The 27972-nt window shown below is 40.5% G+C and overlaps 1 protein-coding gene across 4 annotated transcripts in view; it reads left to right on the top strand.

Annotated features, from left to right (window-relative positions):
* dia (diaphanous related formin 1) overlaps positions 1-27972 on the top strand; it is a 266481-nt gene that overhangs the window by 76127 nt on the left and 162382 nt on the right. For all 4 annotated transcript variants that reach the window (XM_067123916.1, XM_067123917.1, XM_067123918.1 and 1 more), the window contains exon 3: positions 17684-17836. In XM_067123916.1, the coding sequence (XP_066980017.1) occupies positions 17684-17836 (153 nt within the window). The remainder of the gene's footprint in view (positions 1-17683; positions 17837-27972) is intronic.

The following is a 27972-nucleotide window of genomic DNA, read 5'->3' as shown; positions in this document are numbered from 1 at the left end:
CCAAAATGTTTATATGGAACTGACGGAACATTGTGGACCATGTACCCTGTACCTTTTCTTTTGGTGAGTATCCTCCCCAGCCGCTTAACGAAGCGTCTGTGTGGATTATTAAAGCTGGAGGGGGAAATTGAAGGGGAACTGACTTTGAGAGACCCTTGACTGTGGACCACGGCCGGAGTCTTTCCTTAGCACTTGAGGAACCAATGACACTTTGTCCCTGAGTTTGATATTGGCTCGTCTTCGCCACACTCTGTTTATGTCTTTCAGCTTTGTTTTTTTGAAGCAGGTCTGTTACAGATCTGAATTGAAGGGAACCCTGCGAGAGGCTTTCCTGTTTTTGAGAATTGCCTGGTGGCTTTGGCTATCTCCCTTCGTTTGGCTGGTGGAATAGACAGTTTGTGTGAAACTAGGTCCCACTGGATGCCTAGCCACTGAAATCGAGCCTCCGGAGTTAGGCGGGACTTCGCCCTGTTTATCTGAAAGCCTAAAGATTCCAGAAACTTCGATCACTATGGCCGTAGCTCTCCGGCACTCCTCGGCGTTGGATGCCCAGATTATCCAATCGTCTAGGTATGCGGCCAGCGATATCCCCGGGACCGCAACTGTTGTACTACCGTTTCCGCCAGCCGTAAAGATTCTGGGTGCTATGTTGAGCCCAAATGGCATGACCGGAACGAGTAGGCCTGTTTCCCCAGTCTGAAACCTAGGAAGGGAGAGAAGTTCCAGCGCAATCGGGGCGTGATAATATGCGTCTGAAAGATCTATAGAGGTGGTGACGGCTCCACGAGGAAGTAGAGTCCGTACCTGCGCGATTGTAAGCATGTGAAATTTGTCGCATTGTATATAAAGATTGAGACGCGACAGATCCAGGATTACTCTTTGTTGACTGGAGTTTTTCTTGGGAACACTAAACAGCCTGCCTTGAAATTTCAGGTGTCTCACTTTCTTTATGGCCCTCTTTAGGAGTAATTCCGTCGCAAAGTCCCGCAGAGCTGTGGAAGACGGTTGATGAAATCTGGTCAAAGGTGGAGGTCCTTTGATCCAGCTCCAGCCCAAACCTTTGGAGTCTATACTGTGGGCCCATGGACTGAAGGTCCACTGGTCCCTGAACAGATAAAGTCTGCCACCTACCTGATTGTCCTCACTGGGAGGGAGCAGGTTTGCCTCCTCTACCGCAACCTCCTCTTCCCCAGGAGGGGGGTCGCGAGGCAGCCTTGCCTCTGAAGGAGGCTCTCGCTCTAGTCCCCCTTGCGCTCCTATTGAGACCCCGAAACGACCCCTGGCCCTCATAAGAAGGGTTAAATACCGGAGACGTCATGAAGGAAGGAGCGGCAAGAGTGTTGAGCTGGCTGCACCAGCACGAACTGTTGGGGTTGGGCCTTCGAGGTAGAAGGCTGGCAAACTGTTGAGACAGGTACAGCCTGGACAACAGCCTGCTGGTGTTGTCTCCTGTGCCTCCTGTATCGCTTGCCAGGTCTACCCTGAGGGCCGCCGGACTCGGGGGGGTCTTCCGCTTAAAGGCGGGGATACCCCAGCGGGAGCGCAGACTCTGATTTGCCCTGGTTGCCTCTACCAGGACATTGTTGACTTCTTCTTCCGGGAAGATGTTAGCCCCCCAGAAGGAACTTTTCATGAGCTTATTAGGCTCATGTCTGATGGTAGCATCGTTGAAGATGAATTTGCGGCAATTCAATCGTGCTACCATAAAGTCAAACAAGTCCGCCTGAAATCCCGCCAATAGGGACTTCGTCAGGACTTGGAAGAGTTGCTCCTCCGCGAATGTCACAGCGGTTGCTTCCGCCAGGCACAGTGAGTTAAGTGATCGGCTCAGCCGACACCTAGCCTCAAACTCTGCTTTGAGGAGAGCCTCTGGCAATTTGGGAAGCTGTTCACTGAATAGATTAGATCGCACTCCGGGTCCAGCTTACCCAAGTAAAGGTGGCAGGCATCTTTCCAGAACCCATCGTCTCCGGGAAGATCAGCGGGTGGGATCAGTCTCCGGAGCTGAGGCAACGGCTTACTCTCCGAGCAAGCCTGGGCGTCGCGAGGGCTACCTTAGTCATGCAGGGGTTGGGATCTTATCACCCAACGAGAACATTGTGAAGTTGCCCTTGAAGGGGTCAACTTTGTGTTCTCCGCCTGCCATTCATTACAGTAGCGCATCAAGGCGGACTGCGCCTGGTCCCTCAGGAAGATTACTGTCTGCTTTGGGACCTTATCCGACCTCACCCAAGCTTCCTCCGTCAGTCTGGCGAAGCCTGGGTAGGGGGGCAGCAGATCAGGAGGAAAGAATTCTAACTCCTCGAGTCTGCACGTGCCTAGACCCTCGATGGTAAGGGTATCTTCATGCCGGGGAGCATGAAGGGCAAAACGCCATGGATTCCCCTTGTCAAATGGAGGGAGGCGGAGCGTCGGAGCAGGGATAATGTACTGCGGACCCACGGAGCGCATGAACCGGAGAGCATGGTCTCCTGGCTCTGCAGCCTCTCCGTAAGCTTACTCAGCTTAGCATCCACCTCCGAAGAAAATTTTTGCAGGAGCATCCTGCAAAAGCCTCCGGGTCAAGGCAGGCTGGCGAGGAGGGCTAGCCTTAGCTGCCTCGAACTTCGCACTCTTAGCTGAGATAGTGGCCTTGCCTGTGGAAGCCGCCGGACTATCATCCGTGGTTTCCCGGAGGGAAGGGGATGCTTTGGGAAGTCGCGGACTTATGGCCCTCGCCTTCAAGTCTTCTTCAATTTGGGGACAGTGGATTGTGCACCGTCCCTCAAAAGAGAAGACTTATGAAATCCCTGAAAAGAAGCGGTGGAAGAAGGAGAATCAAAAAGGGAGCCCGCCCCCACTGCCTCACTTACCTCCCCACTTACCTCCTGGTCCTGTTCTGTGTTCATAGGTTCCAGGTTGAGATCTATGGCCACTACTTCCTCCGACACCTCGGCGTAGAGGCTTTCGTCCTGAAGAGGCTGAGTTTCTACCCGGATCTGCTCGATAACAGGAGCAGCGACTACTACGCAGGGACAGCCGCTGAGATCCGGGCGCGGGGTAGAGTAAGTTCGGATGTTCTCATCGAGAACATCACGGTTTCAACGGAACATTTCTTCCAACCCAGCCACCCAGGCTCGAAGAGAACCCAAGGCGTCACTCCGGGAAGCTTAAATCGGCCTGGAAGAGGAGGGACTTAACAACCGAGCACTTGGTGAGAGATATATAATTCATATATTAAACCCATAACGTAAATAATAAAACAAGTGAGGATACCAGGAAAACTAAAGGCAGTAACTATAAGCTTACCGACTCGTCCTGGACACGCTCGTAAAGAGCGAAGCAGACCTCACAACCGTCCGGGTGCCACACGATTAGGTCATCCAGCCGGACTGCACAGCCCACATGGGATCGACAGGCGACATGCCCATAGGGCTGGTGCAGTACCGCCAGAGCACCGGGCTCCTCACAACGAACCGTTTGTAAGTATAACAGTATATGAACCTACTAATTTAAGGGACTTCAAACTATAGTAGGTATTGGGTATGTTAAAATAATTTATACCAGACCTGCCGGAGCATTCGGCGGGACGATAAATTAGAGCAAAAAAGATGACCACACTAGATCAAGGAGCGCCGGAGATAGTTACTGGAATAGGACCTTAATCTAGGATCATACAACTCTTAATAGTAATTTTACTTAAGAATAAATACTGCCGGAGCCCGGCAGCAGGCCTTAGTTTATACCAGGTCCACCGAAGCATTTCGGTGGGGTAAAAAACTAGAGCAAAACATGATATATGCATAAATTATAACGGCACTAAGTAACTGGTTAACGATATAGGATAACAATACACTGTAGGTCGCCGTGTTCTGGCGCAAACCCCTCCGGGATCCCGTACCTCTGACACTTGGTTACAGCGGGGAAGGCGGGGTAAATCATTACCATGAGTCATTACACAGCTAGAGAGCTAGCTGTGACTAAAGCCAACCCACGGAAGACCAAAAGCACCGGAGGCAACGGGAGGGCCGGGGGCGCGGAGGAATGCGAGCAAGTATTTGAACCCTGAAAGTGATCGAAGTTCAGCTCGATCCACCGGAGAGCGAACCAACGAAACACTAGCCGAGCGGATGACATTAGGACGGGGCCCAGGAGGGTGGGTGACTCTCAACTGGGAACCCGACCAGTCCCCCTCCGTGTGACAATCGGAGAGACCGATGTCTCGCACGTGAGGAGATGACATACCACTGGCAAGACAGGGGAGGGGGTTAGGGGGGAGGGGGAGGTTTGTACAGTACTTGGAAAGTGGGACCGAGTTTTGTTTTTAACAGGACGGGGATACCCCACACACTGACTGTAACTCCCCTGCGGGCGCCGAAACAAACGTATCGACTACCTATTCATAGGGAGACTCATGACACTCACTTAAGTACTAGGGAAGGATAGGGTAACAGCATTAATCTAAAGTAATCACCAAACTCTCACCCTCCTCATGAAGGTGCAGCCTAGACAATCGGGGAGGAGAGAAGGAAGAAGGAGAGGGTTGAAAGGGAGAGAAATTCCTGTAACGTAGTCCAACCAGCAACCGACCCATAGGGTAGAAGGGCAATGCTTGAAGAAGATACCCCATATTGTTTGTCTTCTCTCTCTCCCTCATCAGAGGGAGGAGGGGACAGGGGTTTCAGATACTCCAGCAAACCCAAAACAAGCGGTAAGGTGGATGGAACAACAAACAGGAACTCCCTCGACCAGCCTACCCCTCCCTCCCCCGCTCAAGCGACATAGTCGGGAGAGATGGGAGCTAAGACAATAAGAAACCTAACCTGAATGGCCTAACCCACCGATTGGAAAAAGAGGGTTAGGCTAGGATCCCCAATTTCTAATAAAATATCATTAAAATTAACCAGTATACATATAAGTACCCGTAATATGAATAAATATACAAAATTATAAGAACTTTTGCTAAGCGTATAGCCTAACTGAGCAAGGCGAACAGGAAGTAGGCAGCCATTAGACTGCACCTGACGCCGAGCTTGGATCATAATAAAGCTAAATTATTCATGACATCCAGTACACCATAGGTCAGAAGCTGACAAAAGAAAGCACCACCCTGGAGGGAATCTACTCGAGCGAGCCTGGTATACGCTATGAATTAACTATAAGAACCAAAATAAGAGGAGGAGGCCTCCGTGAGAACAACACTAATCAAGGTACCAGGACCCGCTCGACATAGAAAAACGTCTCCAAAGGGAACTTCTTGAAGGGAATTATAAAACCTGAATGAAAATGTAAGTGACCGAAAGAAACCCTTGCAGAAACCAGCTGCAAGAGTGTACTTCAAAGGTCATCATGGCTGAGGCGGCGAATGCGGGGGCGTCGATATATGACCCTGTAAATATTAATTTACGGGCCTATAAAACCTCACAAGTAGTAAAAACCCACAAGAAGATGGTACTTAACTTAGACACGGTGAAATTACTCGATGACATGATGAATTCAATCCAAAATTTGCCAAAAAAGGGGCAGCACAAATAAAGCTTTGGAAAACAAGCACGTGCTAGAATGGAATGAGTTCAGATGGCGCTGGGGTCGTCGGTTGGCAGGCGGGTGAGTATGGGCGCTGGATCAGCTCCCCACGTTCCGGGGTTTTGTCATTGGGATATCTTCAGAGTGCGGTCCTGTGGCAGTGACAACAATCACTCACCCTTACCTATACCAACATCTGTTTTATTATAGATGATCGATCTGGGGGTAGTAACCCCAGCATTCCTGATAGCTTTTTTCTCTGGTATATTTAGCAAAGAATTTACCTAGAAATATGTGCTGGATGGATATTTCACCGGCTGACACAGGGACGAGCACAGGGACGAGCTCAGAAATTCATATTTCATTAAGAGAGAGAGAGAGAGAGAGAGAGAGAGAGAGAGAGAGAGAGAGAGAGAGAGAGAGAACAGGTGTTTACGATTGAAGTCTCAGCACAGTAGCTGGGGAGGAGAGTACAGTATAACCTTGTGTTGCTTACATATGAAATTCCTATTTTAAATATTTTCACGGTGATTAGAGATGAAACGTCAACAGTAATAAAATATTCTCTTGTGTACTGTTATAATATGTGTGATAATCATAGAGTCAACTAAACTTGTAAAGAAGTACAGTTCAGTAAATCAAAGAAAAAAATATGTCAACATGTACCTACAGTAAAAACAATTACAAATGTTGGGACGATTGTTTTTTTTTATATATACAGGTATTATGATGATAATACATCAATATAATACAGTATAAATGGATTCTGTAAGTGAAATAACATTTTATTGAGAGAGAGAGAGAGAGAGAGAGAGAGAGAGAGAGAGAGAGAGAGAGAGAGAGAGAGAGAGTTGAATTGAGATGTGTATGAACATTGGTAAACTGTTTTGTGATTATGCAGAATTTTAATTTAGCTTTTTTTTATATTTTTTTGTTTACATTAATATTGATATTTGAAAACTAGTAGATAATTTTTTATCATTAAAATGTATTTAGTCGTGAAAATAAAATGAAAATACAGTATTTAATGAATATTGCTCTGTGAAAAAATGTGCCAATTAGTGATTTTATATAAGTAACTTACCAAGTAATTACATAGCTATTGGTTCCCTAACCTACAGCAGCTTAAAAATTCAAAATTCGTGTGGTGGCGCTGTTATCATGAGTCTGTAGGTGAAAAAGGTCCCGCCCACCCGAAACAGTCCAGTGGAGAGCTCAGTTTGTTTTCTGCCGGCTTCCGGTTAACATCGGAAGTTTTCACACAGCTGCTTCTTCGCTTTTTGGCTTTTTTTTGCACGAATTTGGTGAAGTATTCAGAATTTGTTGCTTTGTGGCTTGCTACCATTGTCAAATTGTTGTTAGAGTTAACTGTAGGTATTATTTAGTTAACAATGCCTGATTCCTGTTCATCTAGTATTCACTTTTATTCTGAGGGTTGTAGAACTAGTCTAACTAAGCTTTCTTACAATTCTCATACAAATGCACTAAATGTAGGGGGCAAGAATATAGTAAGGATAATACTTGCATAGAGTGTCAGGATTGGGAGGATAAGAAATGGAAAACCTTGAAATCTCATCTAGAGAAATTAGAAAGAGATAAGAAGTGGAAAGCAGCCATTAGGGCTGAAAGTAGGGCCAATGTAGGTTCCACTCCCATGGAAAATATAGGGAATGACAGAACTACCACTCCTCCAATTCCTCCTCCTTCTCCTATCCTAAGTCCTCTTACTTTACCATCTACTCCTGTTCCAGGTTTCCATGATTCCGCTCTTAGTGCCATTGCCAGCCTCGAATCTAGGTTCGATCAGAAATTTAGTATATTATCTAGTACTATTATGGAAATGGGATCAGCTATTAAATCTCTAATGGAGAAAAATGTAAGTACTGACAGTGCAGTGAGAAGTGAGAGTGCTGTGTATATTGAGGAGGTGGCTGTCTGTCCCACCAGTGCTCCTAGACGAAGGTCACTGTCCCGCTCCCCCGCACCTGGGAGAAGACATACCGAAAGTCCAAGGGAGGCTGGCTGGGTTTGCCTGTTGTGTGCTCCCAGACTTCAACTAAACGCCATTGCAAAGGCATTCCTGTGCATCAACTTTCTTCAGATTCGGAATCTTCCAGTCCGCACAAGAAGCTCCCATATCGCTACTCTATTTCTTCACGCCCACTCAAGAGACATGCGGATGTTGGCGACTCTTCTCCCCTGGCTGTCAAGAGGTACAGGGAGACTAGCCCACAACCTTCCTACAGTTTTCAAGTCCAGCCTGATTCTCCTGCTCATCATCGTCATTTCTTCAGAGACAGTCCTGAGTGCCATAAGCATTCTAAGCGCCCGACTTCTTCCAAGCACCAAGCGCCCATCGACTCGCACTAGACTTCCCCTGATGAGTGTCCAGCACCCACCGCCTTGTGCCAGAATACTGCTGTTGAGTGCCCGGCTCCCACTGTCTTGCACCAGACTTCTGCTCTAGAGCACCCGGCGCCAACTCCCAAACTTCTGACGCCAGCAGCCGAACTCCCAGCTTCTGTTTCTGGAGCCCATGCACCTTCTTCTGTTATTCCATCTTTCTCATCAGTCCAGGAAGATTCTTTAACCCCACTCAAGCACCAATTGACAGAGCTCATGGGTGTTTTTGAAGAAATCTTCTTCTGCTCCAGAGTCCAAGGATAAATCATTGTCTCCTACCTCTTCAGAGGAGGAAGAGATTGTTCAAGATACGGTTCCCTCTTCTGTGTTTCCTACTGGATAATTTCCCTGATTTCTTTGTACTTGCCTCGCCTACTTCTCCAGCTTCTACCTTCCTCATGAAAAAGCATTCATCAGAAGGTACCAGGTTACCCAAGCTAGTTCTTTCCTCCTCCTCAAAGAAGGCTCTCAAAGAAGTTCATGTCTGGCTGGCTGCTAAGAGAGAACAGGGCAAAGCAGCATTCGCTTTTTAGCCCAGCAAATTGTTGAAGATGAGGTACTCTTACTATGCCACCAGGGAAGCTCCTCCCTTGGGAGTTCCTGCCTCCTCCCAAGGGGACTTCTCTGGTCTGGTGGATTCATCTCGTAGAATGGCCTTTTTGTCAGCCAAGATAATGTATTCCTCAGCTGAACTGGATCACCTTATCAAGAATATATTTAAGGTGTTTGAGATATTTAGTTTCCTCGATTGGGCCACCTGGGTGCTACTGAGGAAGATTGAAGACTGTCCTGATCTAGCTGAAGACTTTGCCTCCTATTGGCTAGGAGTTCTTTCATACTCAGACACAGCAATTAGAGATGGCTCTTTAGAACTCGCCTCCCTATTTTCTGTGGGCGTCCTTAAGAAGAGGGAGCTCTGGTGTTCATTCACCTCAAAAGGAGTCGTGCCGACTCAGAATTCAGCTCTACTTTTCGCTCCTTTAGACAAGTCTCACCTCTTTCCTCAAAACACAGTGAAGAAGATTCTTTCGGACTAGCAGAGAAAGTCCACCACTGACTTGTTGGCACAGTCCACTAGATGTCCGAAGGAGCCTGTGCCTTCCACATCAAGATCATTCTCCCCTCTTCAGTCTCAACCCTTTTGTGGAGGGAAAGCTAAGACCCAGCCTCAACCTACATCAAACTTGCGACCTCCTATGAAGTCCATTAAGAAGTCTTCCTTCAAATCCAACCCCAAGAAGTGAGAATTTAGTCCTCCGTGCCGAGGGAGGAGCCAGACTTCTACTTTATTGGAAAGAATGGGAGAGCAGAGGAGCAGACCCCTGGGTGATCAAGGTTCTCAAGGAGGTCTACTCCATTCCTTTCGCAAAGACTCCTCCTTTAGTTACATCTCTAATCGCCTTGACAGCGTATTCAAAAGGTTCCACGAGTTTTTTGGCTCTCTTTCAAGAAGTTGAATTCCTTCTTTCTAAAGGAGCAGTGGAAGAAGTGCTAGATCCCCACTAAGAAGGTTTCTACAATAGCCTTTTCATGGTTCCGAAGGCCTCGGGGGCCTGGAGGCCTGTTCTGGATGCCAGCACCTTGAATGTGTTCATACTGAAGACCATGTTTCATATGGAGACTGTTTGCTCAGTCTTGTCCTCAGTACAACAGGGGGACTGGATGGTCACCCTGGATATGCAGGATGCATATTTTCACGTCCCTGTTCATCCGGACTTAGGAAAATTTCTACGCTTCGTTTTTCAGGACAGGCTACTACAGTTCCGGGCCCTATACTTCGGCTTATTGACGGCTCCTCAAGTTTTCATACAAATCCTTGCTCCTCTGGGGAACTGGCTTCACCTTCTGGGAATCATCATCAACTTATATCTAGATGATTGGCTTCTCCGCTCGTCATCGGAGGAAAAGTGCGCGAAGGACTTGAGAAGAACTCTTCACCTGACACAGGAGTTAGCCATTCTCATAAGCAAAAAAAAAATCCCTTTGACACCGACTCAGGAGATTCACTATTTAGGGATGATACTGAATTCTCTGACTTTTCAGGCTTTTCTGTCGCCCAAAAGAGTTGAGAACTGCTTTCAAACTGTCAGTCAGTTCCTTGCTCTTCCTTCCTGCTCGGCAGTGCAGTGGATGAGAGGACCCGTACTTCAGTAGAGCAGTTTGTAAATCTAGGCAGACTGCACATGAGACCCCTTCAGTTTTTCATCAAAGTGAATTGGTGCAGAAAAACCCAACCAGATTCTTTCATCTTCCCGATTACGTCAGAAATCAAAGAGGATCTCCGGTGGTGGTCGTGTGGAGAAAGATTTCAGGAAGGGAAGTCTCTTCTCCCAGTGCCCCCAGACCTATTTTATTCAGATGCCTCCGACCTAGGCTGGGGCTCCTTTCTGGACGGCTGGGAAGTCTCCGGAACATGGACTACGGTACAACAGAAATCTCACACCAATGTAAAGAAACTGAGAGTAATTCACCTGGGCCTTCAGTCCTTCTCGGATCTGGTCTGGGGCAAGAAGATTGTAGTACACGCGGACAACACCACAGCTCTCTGTACGAGACGGCGAAGGATCTCCTTCTGTGGGTGGAGGAGAACCAATTCTCTCTTGTCACCGGGTTCATTCAAGGGAGAAGGAACATGATTGAGGATGAATTAAGCTGCCTCAAACAGGTCTTTCCAACCAAATGTACCTTAGACCCAATAGTTTGCGACAACCTGTGGAAGCTGTGGGGCAAACCCACAGTGGATCTTTCCGCAACGTTGAGAAACCACCGTCTACCCCTCTTTTGCTCTCTGGTCCTGGATCCTCAAGCATGGAGCATGGACGCCATGCTTTTGGACTGTGTATACCTTCCCTCCCTTCGGAATGATCAGGGAAGTAATCAACAAGCTGTCGATGCATCAGAACACCTCCATGACCCTAGTAGCCCCATTTTGGCCAAACATGGAATGGTTTCCAGACTTGATGCGACTCCTGGTAGACTACCCAAGACTTCTTCCACAAAAACAGTCTCTGTTCAAACAACCTCACTTTCTCAGATTCCACCAAGGGATATCCGCTCTGGCCCTGACAGGCTTCAGACTGTCAGGCTCCTTGTCAGAGCAAAAGGGTTTTCGAGGCAGGCTGCAGAGGCGGTTGCGAGATGCAGGCGAGCTTCTTCTACAAAGCTCTACCAATCAAAATGGGCATCTTCAGGAGGAAGTGCAGTTCCATAATGTCTCTTTTTCTGAGACATCTACAGGCAGTCCCCAGTTAACGGCGGGCTCGGTTAAGAGCGATTCAGTTTTATGGGGCTTGTCTAGCGATGAAAATTGCCGATTTCTGCTTATCGGCGCCAATAACCGAAAATCGGCGCTTTTCGGCGCTGATAACCCCCCGAAAATCGCTGAAAAAGCGCTGAAATCGCCGATTTTTGTTTAGTGGCGATTTTCGGTTATCATCACACCCTCAGAAACGGAACCCCGCCGATAACTGGGGACTGCCTGTATAAGCCAAATAGCCGACTTTTTGGTATTCCTAAAGTCCGTCAGGAAGCTATCAACCTCTACCATCAAAGGGTATAGGTCGATGCTCAGCTCAGTTTTCAAGCACAGAGGAATGGACCTGTCTTCTAATCAAGATATCATTGACTTGATCAAATCCTTCGATATGTCCAAGAAAGAAAGTTCTTTAAACATTTCTTGGAGCTTAGACGTTGTACTGAAATGGCTCTCAGGTCCTCAATTCGAACCTCTTCATTCTGTTTCCCTCAGGAATCTCATGAAAAAGACTCTCTTTTTAGTGACTCTTGCCACTGCCAAACATATTAGCGAGTTACAGGAAATAGATAAGAGAATAGGCTTTGCACAAGAGGACGCAGTCTGCTCTCTTTCTCTTGGTTTCCTCGCAAAGAACGAGGCCCCTTCTAAACCCTGGCCTAGATATTTCGTCATCAAGAACATTATGGATATCTTAGGACCTGAGGAAGAGGAAAGACTCCTCTGTCCAGTGAGGTGCCTCAGCTACTATCTTCAGAGGACGGAAAAGATCAGAGGACCTTCGAGCAACCTCTGGTACTATGTAAGAAACCCAGTTTGCCCACTCTCCAAAAATGCCATATCCTTTTTTCTGAGAGAGTTAATATTAGAAGCCCACTCTCAGATCCTGGAAGAAGCCTTTCCATTACTTAAGGTTAAGGCTCACAAAATATAGGGCACTCGCACCTTCCCTCGCTTTTAAACACAATTTGTCTCTTTCCTCAATCCTACAGTTGACGTTCTGGAGATGCAAGTCCATATTCGCCTCACACTACCTCAAGGGCATAGAAACCATGTTTAAAAATTGTAGCACTTTAGGACCTTTATCTGTGGCTGGCATGGTGCTGGGAGAGGAAGCATAGGGAAACTCTGTTCCTTTACCATCCACTTGCCTTGACTTAAGGTTTTGAGTCGATTGGAAGCCTGGTGGTACATTGTACCTGGAGTACCCACCAGTTCGAATTTTATTATTGATTATGGTTGGGTTTTGGTTTTACTCTGTGGTGTAGGTGATAGTGTTGTCATTTTGTATTCTGGTCTTTGCCCAGGGCAAGGGCATCTTTTAAAACTTTGTCAGCATATGGTGTACTTCCTCCGCTGCAAAGTTCCCACTAATGTAGTGGCGACCCTTGGCTCTACTGCCACGTCCACTACAAGTTGAGAGAAGCGCTGACCAGAGGCAGTACCTACCTGCAGCAGCTCTCTCAACAGGTAAGGAAACAACAAACATTCAATGTTAGCAATCTTTCTATTTCAAATACATTTCTTACTTAATGCTTTGGAGTAGAATATGTCCATGCTCTTTCCCACCTCCTAACAATGTGCAATCAGCTGTGTAATTACTTGGTAAGTTACTTATATAAAAATGACATTTTTATGATAAAGTTTTATATATGCTTAGCAAGTAATTACATGATCGGAGCCCGCCCTCCTCCCCTTGCATGGACATTTGAGCATAAAACGAATTGAGCTCTCCACTGGTTGTTTCCTTGAGTCCCGGATGGTGGACTGGACCTTGTCACCTACACACTAACGATAACAGTCCCACCGTGCTAATTTTGAATTTTTAAGCTGCCATAGGTTAGGGAACCAATAGCTATGTAATTACTTGGTAATTTTATATATAAAACTTTATTTTATCATAAAAATGTCATATTTTCTGTGATATATTTAGAGATAAGTCCCACAGAAAATCCTGCAATTAACTGAAACCATGATTGCTGATCAGTGATCTAGCAGCAACCCACTGTATTAACATTTTGCAGGCTTCATCACAAAGATTAAAAGGCCTGGTTGGTTGTGGATGGTAAGCATCAAGTTCTTTCATGTCCTAATGACATCATATTTTTTTATTGTTTCAACATTTCATTGCTGACTACTATATTGTTACATAGTAATTACCAACATTTAGTAAGGTCAGGATACATTATGTAGGAGTCCAATGAACTCCAACTTTTTTTTGAACAATTTGCCTGTCAGACAGGCTTAAAAAGCAGCCTTTTGGAAGTGACATATTTCAACTTAAAAGTACTGTGGTACCTTCTTGATAGGTCCTGTTGGCGTAGTTGGAATGGAAGGGTAATATAGCATCTTGCTTCCCAGGGTTGATACATTTCATCTTATCTATCTCATTTCATCTTGAAATGTATTTGAAATTGTCACTTGTTGTCAGCCATTAAGAGCGAAAGCCATCTTTTCAGTTCCATTTGTCCTTTGGTTCTGAGCTAATCACTTTGATAATCAAATATCCTTGTATTAACAGCACTCATAACCAAATCAGGCTCAGTTCCTTTTCCCCATATGACAAATCAGATGCATCCTCATTTGAATTTGCTTTCTTACTTTTGTAGAAGTTTAATTGGTATGAAGGGCATAGGTTTGTACCTCATGTGAATATCACATAAAAAGAATTAGATACCGGCCAAGACCTTGCATTGAGGTCGCTTATTCCTCTCTTGCAGTTGACTATATATAAAGTTCTTGTGCGACAAAGGTGCTTGAACTTGGCAGGTGTAAAAAGTTGGGATTATCCTCCCTTAAGTTACCAAAAAAATATACTGAAGTCAGAACTTGCCATGGGATCTTATGCATCGGGTAAGCAGTGATAAGGATATTTCTATCTGATAATTTGGTTATAGGAAAATCTCTTTCACTCTCCAGCACTCATTGTTGGAGTCAGCCAGCACTCAGTGTTGGAGCCAGCTAATGACAGAGGGTAAGTTTTGCCTCAAAAATAATTATTTTTATAATAAAATAAATTTTTTAGGTACTTACCCTCTATCATTAGCTCCCTCCTCCCCTTTTAAGAGATGAGGAGAAGAATGACAATCAAACATTCACTGTCTTACCCCCACCCTCCAAAGGGTTGGGGGTAACTATTGGGAATATTCATTAACCCTTAAACGCCGAGCCTCTATTTACAAAAACGTCTCCCTTATGCCGGCGGCGTTAAGGAGTTAGCGCGAAGCGGAAAAAAGTTTTTAAAAAAATCACAACACGCTTTAGTTTTTAAGATTAAGAGTTCATTTGTGGCTCCTTTTTTGTAATTGCCTGAAGTTTAGTATGCAACCATCAGAAATGAAAAAAATATCATTATCATATATAAATATTGAAATATATGACAGCGCAAAAAAAAAATTTTCATATATAATTTTATACAAATCGTGCTGTGAGCAAAACGGTTAAAGCTAACGGGTTATTTTTTCCTTTTATTGCACACTAAATTGCGATGATTTTGGTATATAACAAATTGTAAAACGATCAAAGCAACACAGAGAAAATATTATCACAAAATGATGCATGAATTTGTAACGGGACGTAAAAAAATGTTTTTCAAAAATTCACCATAAATCGAAATATTGTGCTAGAGACTTCCCGTTTGTTGAAAAATGAAGCTAATTGATTGAATATTACTAGACCGTAAGTGTTTTAGCTTCAAATTGCAGTTTTCGACCATTTCGGTCGAGTTAAAGTTGACCGAAAGTAGAATTTTTCCTATTTATTGTGATTTATATGAAAATATTTCAAAACTGATAAACGCTACAACCATGAGTTATTTTCTGTTGTATTGTACATGAAATTGCGCACATTTTCATGTATAAAACTTTATGTAACGACTAATATAAAACGGTGCAAACATTACGACAACGTGACGAAAGAATTTCTGAGATGTTCGGCTGAGTTACCACTCGGACGTAAGGAAAATGTTTTTTTCAAAAATTCACCATAAATTGAAATATTGTGCTAGAGACTTCCAATTTATTGCAAAATGAAGGTAAATGATTGAATATTACTAGAATGTAAGAGTTTTAGCTTATAATTGCGTTTTTCGACCATTTCGGTTGAGTTAAAGTTGACCGAAGGTAGGAATTTTGGCAGTTATCGTGATTTATGTGAAAATATTTCAAAACTGATAAAAGCTACAACCATGAGCTATTATCTGTTGTATTCTACATGAAATTGCGCACATTTTCATATATGAAAGTTTATGTAACGACCAATGTAAAACGATGCAAACATTACGACAACGTAACGAAAGAATTTCTGAGATGTTCGGCTGAGTTACCGCGCGCAGACGTAAGGAAAAAGTTTTTTTTTTTTCAGAAATTCACCATAAATCGAAATATTGTGCTAGAGACTTCCAATTTGATGCAAAATGAAGGTACATGATTGAATATTACTAGAATGTAAGAGTTTTAGCTTATAATTGCGTTTTTTTATCATTTCGGTCGAGTTAAAGTTGACCGAAGGTTGAAATTTTGGCAGTTATCGTGATTTATATGAAAATATTTCAAAACTGATAAAAGCTACAACCATGAGTTATTTTCTGTTGTATTCTACATGAAATTGCGCACATTTCCATATATAAAACTTTATGTAACAACTAATATAAAACGAAGCAAACATTACGACAACGTGACGAAAGAATTTCTGGCGCGGACGTAAGGAAAAAGTTTTTTAAAAAATTCACCATAAATTGAAATATTGTGCTAGAGACTTCCAATTTGTTGCAAAATGAAGGTAAATGATTGAATATTACTAGAATGTAAGAGTTTTAGCTTAAAATTGCGTTTTTTACCATTTCCTCGAATCAAAGTTGACCAAAGGTTGAAATTTTGGCAGTTATCGAGATTTATATGAAAATATTTCCAAACTGATAAAAGCTACAACCATGGGTTGTATGTTGCTGTATTTTACATGAAATTGCACACATTTTCATATATAAAACTTTATGTAACGGCTAATATAAAACAGTGCAAAACTTACAACAAAATGATGAAAGAATTTCTGAAATTTTCGGCCGAGTTACAGCGAGTAAGGAAAAAAGCTTTTTCAAAAATTCACCATAAATCGAAATATTGTGCTAGAGACGTCCAATTTGTTGCAAAATGAAGGTAAATGATTGAATATAACTAGAATGTAAGAGTTTTAGCGTACAATTGCGTTTTTCAACCATTTCGGTCGAGTCAAATTTGACCGAAGGTTGAAATTTTTTGTAGTCGACGTACGGTACGTCCACTCGGCACCCAACAGACAATTTTAGTTGACGTATGATACATCCAGTCAGTGTTTAAGGGTTAACAATTATTTCAATTTTAACACTTATTGAACCTTCACCAAGCAGCTGCAGATAAAGCTAATGATGAAGTGTAAGTACCTGAAAAATGAATTTTATAAAAATTATTATATTCTTTCAGTCTCCTTTAACAAGGATGATGATGTAGCAAATGACTGAACCATTTTTCCCCAATACTAGACTGTATATATAGGAAGTTACAAGAAATCTCACAATTCTGGGTTTGACCATCCCTCCAGCCTGTCATTTTGCAGACTTAGGGGACGTAGCAAAGAATCACAACCTCACTTTTCCCTCAACTTTTAGAACAGTACTAGTCAGTTCTGTTAGATGATCCTCCCACTTCATGAGTACATTTTTATTCCTGTAAGAAGAAGAAACAAAATTTTTCAGGTAAAATGTATTTTTCCTAGATATTCAGGCCAGAACCTTTTATAATAATCCCACCTCAACCAACCAGACAGTATCTCCATTTCCTATAGGAAACTGATGGATTACCAACAGATTAGTAGCAGTGCCCTCCACTTACCTGCTCGCCACATATTAACCAATGTTTACAAAGTTTCAACAACCTTTTCTAGCTCATGCTTGGAATATTATATGAAAGATGGGGTTGTATATCTAAGAAAAATACAATTTATCTTTATATTTTTGTATAATTCATTAATAAGAGCCCAGCAGTTTTTTATGAAATAATTGCTGGTTCCAGTAAAAAGTGCGCATGCAGGTATCATTGGTTTGAAATGAATTGTCAAAAAAATTTATTAAAACAAATAATTATAAAAAAAAAAATAGTTTTTCTGAAATTTGATGTGAATATCCTGCACAGCACTTTGTTAATGCATTATATAAGGGAGAACCATGAATCTTTAATTAGTTATAGTGAATAGATTATTGAAGTTGCCAAAGATTCATTAGGCTTTTACATTTGCTAATAATATATGTTATCAATTTTACAAATACTCAGCGTTGAATGCTGTCTGCTATGATGTAGTGAGAACTGATTTTTCTTAACATCATATTTGTAGCTTGCATTCAAAATAATTTTCTACCCATCATTACCTATCATGTACTGACTAAGTATGTAAGTGACTTGCCTAACTTGCCTTGTTAATCTTAAGAAAAACAAATAATTTTGTGATGGAGCAATTAAAGTAAAATTATATTAAATATTTTTCCTCTCACAGCTGGACAAAATGGACAAGATGCTTTCAGGAACATCAAAAAAGAAGACGGTTGGGAGAGAACGAGGGGGAAACCTCCCAAGACCTAATTCTGATCTTCATCTTGATGAACTGGAAGAAGATCAGTATAATCTTGACAATCTTTCTGATGACCAGGTATGGAGTTAATCAGAATTTGGGTTAATCAATTTTGTTTGAGCTAAATGTGTTAATATAATCTGTTGTTTCGTTTAACCTTATATCCATAAGTGCTCTTTTGAGCATTTTGTTGACTGTTAAACTGTTTTTCAGTGGGACCCTATAGTTTTGGGAGAGCTTTACCTTCAGAGTAAACTTTATGACTGGAATAACATGATCCTCTGGGATTTATAAGTGACTGATTTAAAAATAAAACTGCAAACCATTGTTTAACTGGCATATAAAGTACCACAATTAGTAGCTGATAACATTTAAGAGGGACTTAAATGTTACTGATAAGTATTTAACCAGACCATTGAGTTAACATTCGTAACTCTCACAGGACTGGCCTGTAGCATTTGTTCTTGATGAGCATGTAGGTCTTATTTCATACATTGCTGGTCCTAAGGAATTTAGTAATGGATAAACAAAAAATGGTTGTAATACTGACAAAATATGTTAGTTATGTATGATTTTTAGTGTCATATGCAGTGTTGTTACGAAACTGAAGAATCAGTAAAGATATGTGTAATAATTCAAATAAAATGCAGTCAATTGGGTCACAGCTGAGTTAGTAATTTGGGTAAAACTCACTTCTGTGCTATGCAGTTAGCCTGTTCAAGTAAAACCTAAGTTACAGTGGTACTTATGTTCCAGCTTCTTTTATGACTGATGTTGTTCAGTTGGTAGTGCCCTTACCTTGCAATTGAAAGACCTGGGTTTGATCCTTCAGCTATCCAGATCGCCATTGTCCGACACACCTGGACCAGGGACCAAGGCCCCAAGGATATATATGTAATGGTGAAGGCATGCACTTCTTAGAACTGTCTGTTATACTGTCTGCTTTCACTTCCGTAGGAACAAGTTGCTCGGTATTTAACTATGCTGGAACTTCACTTATCGTGCTCAGATGTCGGCTATCCTTCAATATTTCATAAGTTTTTCTTTTATTAATTTTGGTTAAATGAAATTTGTGTTTCCCCTTAATTACATTTATTTAGTCTTTAAACTGTATAACTTTTTCCACCTTTCAATGGGTAGCAGTGACCGAGTCTTTATCTTAAAAGGCACATCGTAAAATTCGTGGACTTAGAATTTCACTTGGACTGTGGGCATTCAGAAATTTTATAAGTTCACAAGTCAGATTAAGTTTCACAGTCATCTCTCCACACATCTCGCACACTCCCTGCCCTGATGCCTTTTTCTAACTGACCCTGCTTCCAGAGCCTTCGTATATATGGGTATGGGTTCGATGCCTAAATCTGGTATAATTTTCCTTAGTTTCGTCCAGATGGCCTTCCCTTTTCCATTAATGTTTCAAGTTTAATTGTCTATGCAATTCGTTCAACGGTTGTTATCGAGTTAACGTTATGGTGTGCGAGAGGTCACCGGGCGAGGTCAAGATCTAAATAAGTTCATCTTTTTGCCCAGCGCGGTGCGGGTAAACACTTTTAGTCACTGGCGGCGCCGGTTAAACTTCGGCATCTGTTATGACTTTGTTTCGCTAACGTCTTTTCTGTTTTTCTGTCTCTGTCTTTATCAGTGATTTTCTGTATGCCCTTGTGCATATATCGAAATAATTAGTTTATTGAATTATAGACTCGTTTCTATTATATATATAGATTTCCGATGGTTGGCATTGCTGTGCTGCCTCAGGAAAATGTTAATACTGCTTACACTCATAAACAGACTGAGAAAGGGTTTTTGTGGGTGGGAAAGGCCTGGAGAAGTTTCCAAGTTTGCGGGATGGGTCGGATGGCTGCGTTCCATGGGACACTAAGAATAGCATTCATGGTATGCCATTGTGCTTCCTGAGAACAGTGACGAACCAATCGAAAAAAATATTCCCTTGGACTCTCTTAAAAAAAGATATCCTAGAGTCCAAGATTGTGAAGTATATACAGTAATATACCGAGTAAACAAAAAAATAAGGAAATGTTAAAAATCACAACAAAAAAAAATAAGGGTCAAGATCTACCCCAAAAAATAAAAGTTTTAGGTCAAAACAGAGAAATAAGGCCTTATGTCCCAAAGCCATTAGTGTCAAAACTGTAGTAAATATGGGCATGAAAAAAATATTGTTGAATCGAACCTGTACAGTATGTGCATTTGTGGATCTGAAGAACAATGCCACACAATGGAATTGCAGTGAACCAAAATGTATAAACTGTGGGCAGAATCATCATGCAAGATCCAAAGAATGCATGCATTACATATACAATACGGAATTGAAAATGCTACAAGAAGAACAGGGATCTCTATTAGAGAGGCTAAATTAGAATTGAAAGTCAGAGGAATTCAAGATCCTACTAAGAAACTTACATATGCTTCGATAACAAGAACTAATAATGAAACAAAAATACAAAACGCAGGAAAATAAATCTCAAAAAGAAAATAATGCTCTACAGAAAAAAATAAAATGGTAAAGAATCAAGAATTAGGCTCAAAGGGTATGGGTAACATTTTATCAAACTCATTTGGAATGTTAATGCAAATAGCATAAGATGATGATACTACTACAGAAGAAACAGGAAAGTCCTGATGGAGTGGAAATTAAAGATAAAAAAAAAAGGCCGCTGGAGAAACCACCCCCCAAAACAAAAAAAAAACAATTATAATTAGAGCAACATTGGTTAAACTAAACCAAAGACAAAGGATATGAAGAAAGAACAAAAACAAACTAAGAATAGAGTATACCTTTATCTCCAAAAATAATAGTAAAACCAATGGGTACAGATATCCAAAACACTGGAGTTGAAGATAACAATGATTATGTCAAGGAAGAAGAAATTACTCCATCAACAATAATTGGTACAAGAGCAAATGAAACAAGGAATGTACATGAAAACACATGTGGGCATAGTGATTGTTTTGTAGAATTGTGCAATAATAACAAACATAAAAGATTGTTTAACAAACATTACAAGAAATTTTATGAAATATAGAAAAAAAGAAACCACAGATTTGAGTACCTATGAAAAAGGTTGCTTGTGCATTGAGCACTTAGTATATTATAAAGAAAAACAAATGAATGTCATGAATAAATTATTAGAAAAAATCCAAGTTGATAATGCAAAAAAAGGGAGTACTGTAAAACTCAACCACTATAATAAAATATTTTCAATAGCTATATAATACAAAATGGAACATAAATGGTCTGCAGACCAGATTACACCTAGGAGAAATACAACGATTACTAAAAGAATATGAATCAGGATATTATGTTTACGACATGTCAGCAAAACAATATCAACAATAGGTAAATATACCTTAGCATCTACATCTAGAGAGGAAGAAGGAAATTTTAGGTACCGCTATGTATGTACATAACAAAGTATGTTATGACAAAGTACCTGTAAACTTTACTGATCTGCAGATATCGAGTAATAGGATATGAATACAAAACGATAATTATGTAATTTATAATTTATGCAACCAACCTGATAAAAATTATGACTTTGACAAACTTAAAGAATTACTTAATAATGCCAAGGAACCTATATTAATAGTAGGTGATTTTAATGCTCACAACCCAATGTGGGACTGTAATTGTACAGACTCACATAGAGCAGGAAGTAAAATAGAAGAATTCATAGATTCATACATGTGCTGTATAAATGATAACGAAATCAACACGTTTCTAAAACACATGGAACAATTTCCTCAATCAATTTAACTCTATGTACAACAAACATAGTAGACAGATTGGATTGGAATACAGTTGACGACTTGCATACAAGTGATCATTTCCCAATATTAATTTCATTATTACAAAATAATCCTGCCAAGCATGTCCCACAATATAATATTTATAAAGCAGATTGGGAGCAATATGAATTCCACACTAGGAATATCCCACCATTTGAATATTTAAAAGACCATAATGAAACTAATAAATTTCTTTTATTCATTAAAAATGCTGCTGATAAAGCAATACCAAAATCAGAATCTCACCCAACAAAACACAAAGTCCCATGGTGGTCTGGAAAACTAACGGAATTAATAAAAATGAAACACCAATTTGGAAGATGACTAGATAATTTGAATAGAAAGTTCAGTAAAATAAACAAAACACTACCAATATTGGAAGGAACTTTACGAAAAATGACTATATTATTATTAGAAATTGATACATTAAAACCTCTATGTAACAAAATATCTGCAGAATTTAAAAGAGAAGTAATTCAAGGAAGAATCAATTCATGGAGGAAATATGTATCAGATCTTTCTAATAATACTCCCATACAAAAAAATATGGGAAAAATTCAGGAAAATAAATGGTACCCATGTTAAACCACCCAGACATGCCATAATAAAAGATGGGAAAAGAATACTTGATCCTAAAGAAATAGGTAATGTAATAGAAGAAAGTTAAGTATACCTTAGCTTAATCAGACCACTGAGCTGATTAACAGCTCTCCTAGGGCTGGCCTAAAGGATTAGACTGTTTTTACATGGCTAAGAACCAATTGGTTACCTAGCAACGGGACCTACAGCTTAATGTGGAATCCAAACCACATTATACCAAGAAATGAATTTCTGTCACCAGAAATAAATTCCTCTAATTCTTCATTGGCTGGCCGGAGACTTGAACTCGGGCCCATCAGAGTGCTAGCTGAGAACTATACTGATCCATCCAACAAGAAACTATGTAATAGGAGAAAATTTAGCAAAAGTAAGTAGTGACAAAAATTTAGAGGAGCATCTTCGCACAAAGAAAAATAGAACAGTATTAATAACAATAAATTTTGAAACAATAGAAGATATATGTTATAATAGAAAATTTAATATGGAAAAGTTGGAGTTTTCTCAGTTGAACAGCAATAAATCTGCCCCCGGAGGTGACAGTATTTGCTTTGAAATGATCTGCCATTTAGCACCTTTGGCAAAGACATACTTATTAGAGTTTTATAACCACTTATGGCTTCGAAATTCATTTGCTGACGAATGGCATAAAGCCATAATTATTCTTATCCCCAAACCTGGAAAAGATCCCAGTAATGTAAACAATTACAGACCAATTTCTTTAACAAGTTGTTTATGCGAATTACTAGAGAAAATGGTAAATGCTCGACTAACATGGCACATTCGAGAAAATAAAATTTTGACTCCCACTCAGTTTGGGTCACAATGTAACAGATCTACACTGGATTCTCTGTCTAACTTGGGAGACCACATACGCAGAGGATTTGAACGAAAACAAATTACTATAGCCTTCTTTTTTGACATTGAAAAGGCATATGATACTACATGGAGACATGCAATATTAAAAATGTTATATAAAAGTAGCATATGTGGACATTTACGTAGGTTTATCAAAAACTTTCTGACAAATCGCACTTTTCAAGTGAGAATTGATGATGTATTGTCAAGTACATTTCCACTTGAAAATGGTGTTCCACAAGGAAGCTTCCTTAGTGGCACACTGTTTACTTTAGCAGTAAATGATATCAGTTATAATCTACCTATCGGAATTAAAAATAACTTGTATATGGATGATTTTGCCATGTATTATTCAGCATCTTACATTAAACATGCAGAGCGAATCATTAATAAAACTATAATAAAAATAGATGAATGGACCTCACCTGTAGGCTTCAAATTTTCTATACAAAGACTCAAACAGTAATGTTTTATAGAAATAAAAAGTGGAAAAAAGGTGAAGAAATAGATTTAAAATCAGAAATCATTCCATACCAATTGACCAAACAGCAGAATTTTTAGGATTAGTATTTGATACTCACTTGAACTGGAAAGCCCACCTAACATACATGAAGTCAAAATATAAAAGAGCATTAAACCTAATTAAAAAATAATCTAACACTACTTGGAAAGCCAATAGACATACCCTTACTGTACTGTATAAAGCAACAATGCTGTCTATCATTGATCTCGGAAGCAAAATATATGGCTCGGCATCAGATGCAATGCTAAAAACGTTAGACCCAGTTCATAATGAAGGCCTTAGAATATGTTCAGGAGCTCTTTGATCATCACCGTCTTCTTTACAAGTTGAATGTGGAGAACTACCTCTCTCTCTCTCTCTCTCTCTCCATAGAGAGCTAGTAACAATGAAGAGTGCTCTGAGAATTCAGACAAAAGATTCTCCAACCAAAAAATCATTTGGATCAAGAGATGTGTTTATAAACAATCATCCACCTCCTTTCCCAGTTAGAGCTGGAAGATTGTTTGAGTCACTAAATATAAATATTAAAATTACCTCCTCCTTGGACAATAAATAAAATGAGAATTTGTACACACTTAAAATAGTTATCAAAAAGTTATTCATATACCCCAGAACACCATAGACAACATGCAGTAGAACATATAATCCGAAAAGGTCCTCATTACGCAATATACACCGACAGATCTAAGTCACAATACGGAGTGGGATATGCTGCAGTATCCCCAGACAAAACGTATCAGTTCTCTCTACCAGATAGTGCCTTGGTATTTAAAGCTGAGTTATGTGCAATAGCATCAGCCATAAAAATAATTAGAGAAGCCTCGTAATAATTTTGTGATTTATAGCGACTCCAGAAGCGCTATAGAAGCCATTCAAAGCTATAATAAATAAAACAATATTGTACAACAAATTAAGTTTTCACTCCATGAATTGTATAATAATGGAAAAAATATTGAAATGTGTTGGATCCCTGCCCATGTGGGGATTAAAGGAAATGAAGAGGCTGATAAAGCAGCTCAAGAAGCAGTCCACATGACAAGAGCAAATGTAAACATCCCTATTAGTGACTATATATAAGATATATACAATCATTGTAAGTAAATGACAAAATAAATGGAATGAAGAACCTGAAAATAAAAAATAAAACATAAAATCCTGTGTTGGAAAATGGAGTTCATCATATCAGAGAGAGAGACACACACACATGTAATTCTGACGCATCTTCGAATAGGCCATACTCGTTTGACACATGGACACTTAATGAACAGTCAGCCCTTTGTTGGCCGAACCGGTTGAGCTTCAGACTGTCATTCGATGGGCCGGAGTTCAATTCCCGCGGCCGGCTGATGAAGAGTTAGAGGAATTTATTTCTGGTGATAGAAATTCATTTCTCGCTATAATGTGGTTCGGATTTCACAATAAGCTGTAGGTCCCGTTGCTAAGTAACCAATTGGTTCTTAGCCACGTAAAATAAGTCTAATCCTTTTTAGGAGAGCTGTTAATCAGCTCAGTGGTTTGGTAAAACTAAGGTATACCACCATTAATGAACAGTCCATGTGGCCCTCCTCCCAAATGCCCAGATTGCTGAAAATGTAATAGATTCTAACAAAATTTCCTTCATTGATCTATTTTCAAAATCTGATAATCGCTGCAGGTTATATTTTGGACATTCACACAATACATGTTTGACTGCTATCAACACTTTGCAATCTGGGCATTTGGGAGGAGGGGCACATGGACTGTTCATTAAGTGTCCATGTGTCAAACGAGTATGGCCTATTTGAAGATGCGTCAGAATTACTTGTGTGTGTCTCTCTCTCTCTGATATGATGAACTCCATTTTCCAACACAGGATTTTATGTTTTATTTTTTATTTTCAGGTTCTTCATTCCATTTATTTTGCCATTTACTTACAATGATTGTTTGTATATATCTTATATAGGGTAGTTTACAGTTTAGTTGGCCAGGCCATGCAACACCTTCTGCCCGGACTACAATCACTCCGCCAAGGAAAGTAGTTCCGCGACCCGACCCTGCTCGCAACCCAGCGACCCCACGCTTTCTTGCCGCTGCCCCCCCCCCGGCTAGGTTAGGGTACGCTGCCCTCTGTTAGGGTAGGTTGGTTACATCTGGTTAGGTCAGGACCTGGCACTATAGCAAAAGTTTGTTTTGTTTGTATTTGTATGCCAGTTTCCTAGTTGGAACCTACATGACAGCCTTGGCCAACTAAACTGTAGGCGCTCCACCAGTTTTAATGTTCGTGAGGAGCTGTGATTTAATTGATAAAATATAAAAAGCAAATAATAGAAATATGAAAACCCTGTGGGGTCTAATGAATTTTAAAACAACTAAATTTTAAAATTTTAATAAATTTATTTTAAATTTTAATATACCTTTTTAGTGAGTATAGCCTATATGGAAATGTATGTATGTATTTATTGTGTGAGTGTGTTCTAGTATGAGAGCATGTGCCCCTGTGCAGTTTTTAATTTAATTTTCATTCATTCATCACTATATCGAATGACCTATTTGGTCCCAGTGCTAGGCTTCTAGCCCAGACCTGTCATTTCATCCAAATCCTTCAGGCCAGCCTTATGAGAGCTGATAGTCAGCTCAGTGGTCTGGCTAAACTGTTTTAATAATACAATAGTAATAATAATACTTTGGACAGTTGTCATTGAGAAATGCCATACATACTGAAGATGTAAACACATTGTTTTGAAGAAACAAATCCATAGTTATGTTTGGATACATATATTTAAAAATCTCTACAGAGAGCTTTCAGGAATCTGTTTGAGCAAATTTCCGAAAGCTCTCTGTGCATCTTAGGGCACGATTAAAAAATATACACATATTAAAAAGACAAAGATACACAAAGTTTACAGATACGCAGTGAACCACTCGAAAAGCAGAGGTCTACTCGGTGAACTGGCAGAGATGCAGGCTCCCACAGCACACCTCCATGAGACAATGTCTTGGGGGGCACAGCCAATCAGCGCTAGGGAAAATGAATGGCACTCCTGGATTGGCTTCTTTGCAAATGCCAGCCAATAGCATGTCAAGTAGCATGGCACCAAGGTATTTCAGCGTCCCAAGCTGCATTTTCTTTCCCAGGAGCTTTATGTTTGGAATTTGTGCATCGTTTGGTGAATGTTTTTTGAGAGAAAAAAAAATTTTTTTATTGATATTTTGTTGTGTTCACATTAATATTGTATTATTTGAAAATTATAAATATTTTTTTATCATAAGAAATGTATTTAGTCACAAAAATAAAATTAAAATAATTAGCGAATATTAGATATGCTCTACGAAAAAATCTGCAAATAGGCGAATGTTTTCCATGAATAATTTGGAGCTATATTTCACAGAAAAATCTGCAAATTGGCAGGTGTCAGCTGTAATTTTCATTTGAACAATTTCGTTCCCATGCATTGAATTTGGTCTGTTTGTCATGGTAGGCTCGTCTACATGTATCATCAAACCATGGCTGGTAATTTTTCCAAAATTTGATGACCTTTCTAGGGACATATTTTATTAGAACAACCATGAGCATTTCATTTAACTTCTCGGGATCAGGATCTAATATAGCATCTGTAATATCAAGTGCCTGACAGGCTTCGATAATGCAATCCCAGTTAGCTCTGGATTTTAGCCAGACCGTTGTTCCAATGGTGGCATTAGGAATATACTATATATTCACAGACCTTGGACTTGACAGTAGTACGAACATCTGTGAATATGAGGTCTAACCTATTACAGGTACCAGAAATGTTGGTGGGTTCCTCAGTTAGCTGAACAAAATTGGAAGATACACAGAACTCAAGAGTAGACTGGCCATTTTGATCTGTGGAATTTGAATTTAGCCACTCACTCTGCTTTGCATTACAGTCTCCACAAATAATGAATGAAGCTTTTGAATCCTGTGATTGAGCCATACTAATCCTCTCCAAGAGACTGTCGTGTAGAATTGTCGATATTTCCATTGTGGATAAACAGCAAATACGTATACAATACATTTTTAAACAAAGAACTTCATGGCAACTACACTCCAAATTTTTCTGATGAATAATAGGTCGTCCAGACTTAGTGTATATATACTGTACAGCCATACCTTGCACATGTGGGATGTTACGACAGTAATTAAAGTCGGGGCCATCAAACCCTGGATTAAAAACTCAGCCTTTGGCTTCTTACTAGCAGTGCGTCCTCGGCTTATGGCGATTCGATCTTACCGCGCTTTTTCAGTGCTGTTAACAGCATTTTACAGCACCATAACTTGATGTTGCATCAAGTTAAGGTGCTGTAAGCACAGTTGATGGCACTAACAGCAAGAATAGGCATCAAGTTAACGGTGATTACAGCACTGTTACTTGATGCAACATCAAGTTACAGTGCCAAAACTCGAGTTATGGTGCCGTAGGCGCTGATA

The sequence above is a fragment of the Macrobrachium rosenbergii genome, chromosome 21 (assembly GCF_040412425.1).
Source record: "Macrobrachium rosenbergii isolate ZJJX-2024 chromosome 21, ASM4041242v1, whole genome shotgun sequence".
NCBI classification, from domain to species: Eukaryota; Metazoa; Arthropoda; class Malacostraca; order Decapoda; family Palaemonidae; genus Macrobrachium; species Macrobrachium rosenbergii.
The sequence above is the reverse complement of the archived record's forward strand: the minus strand, read 5'-3'. Positions and strand labels throughout refer to the sequence as shown.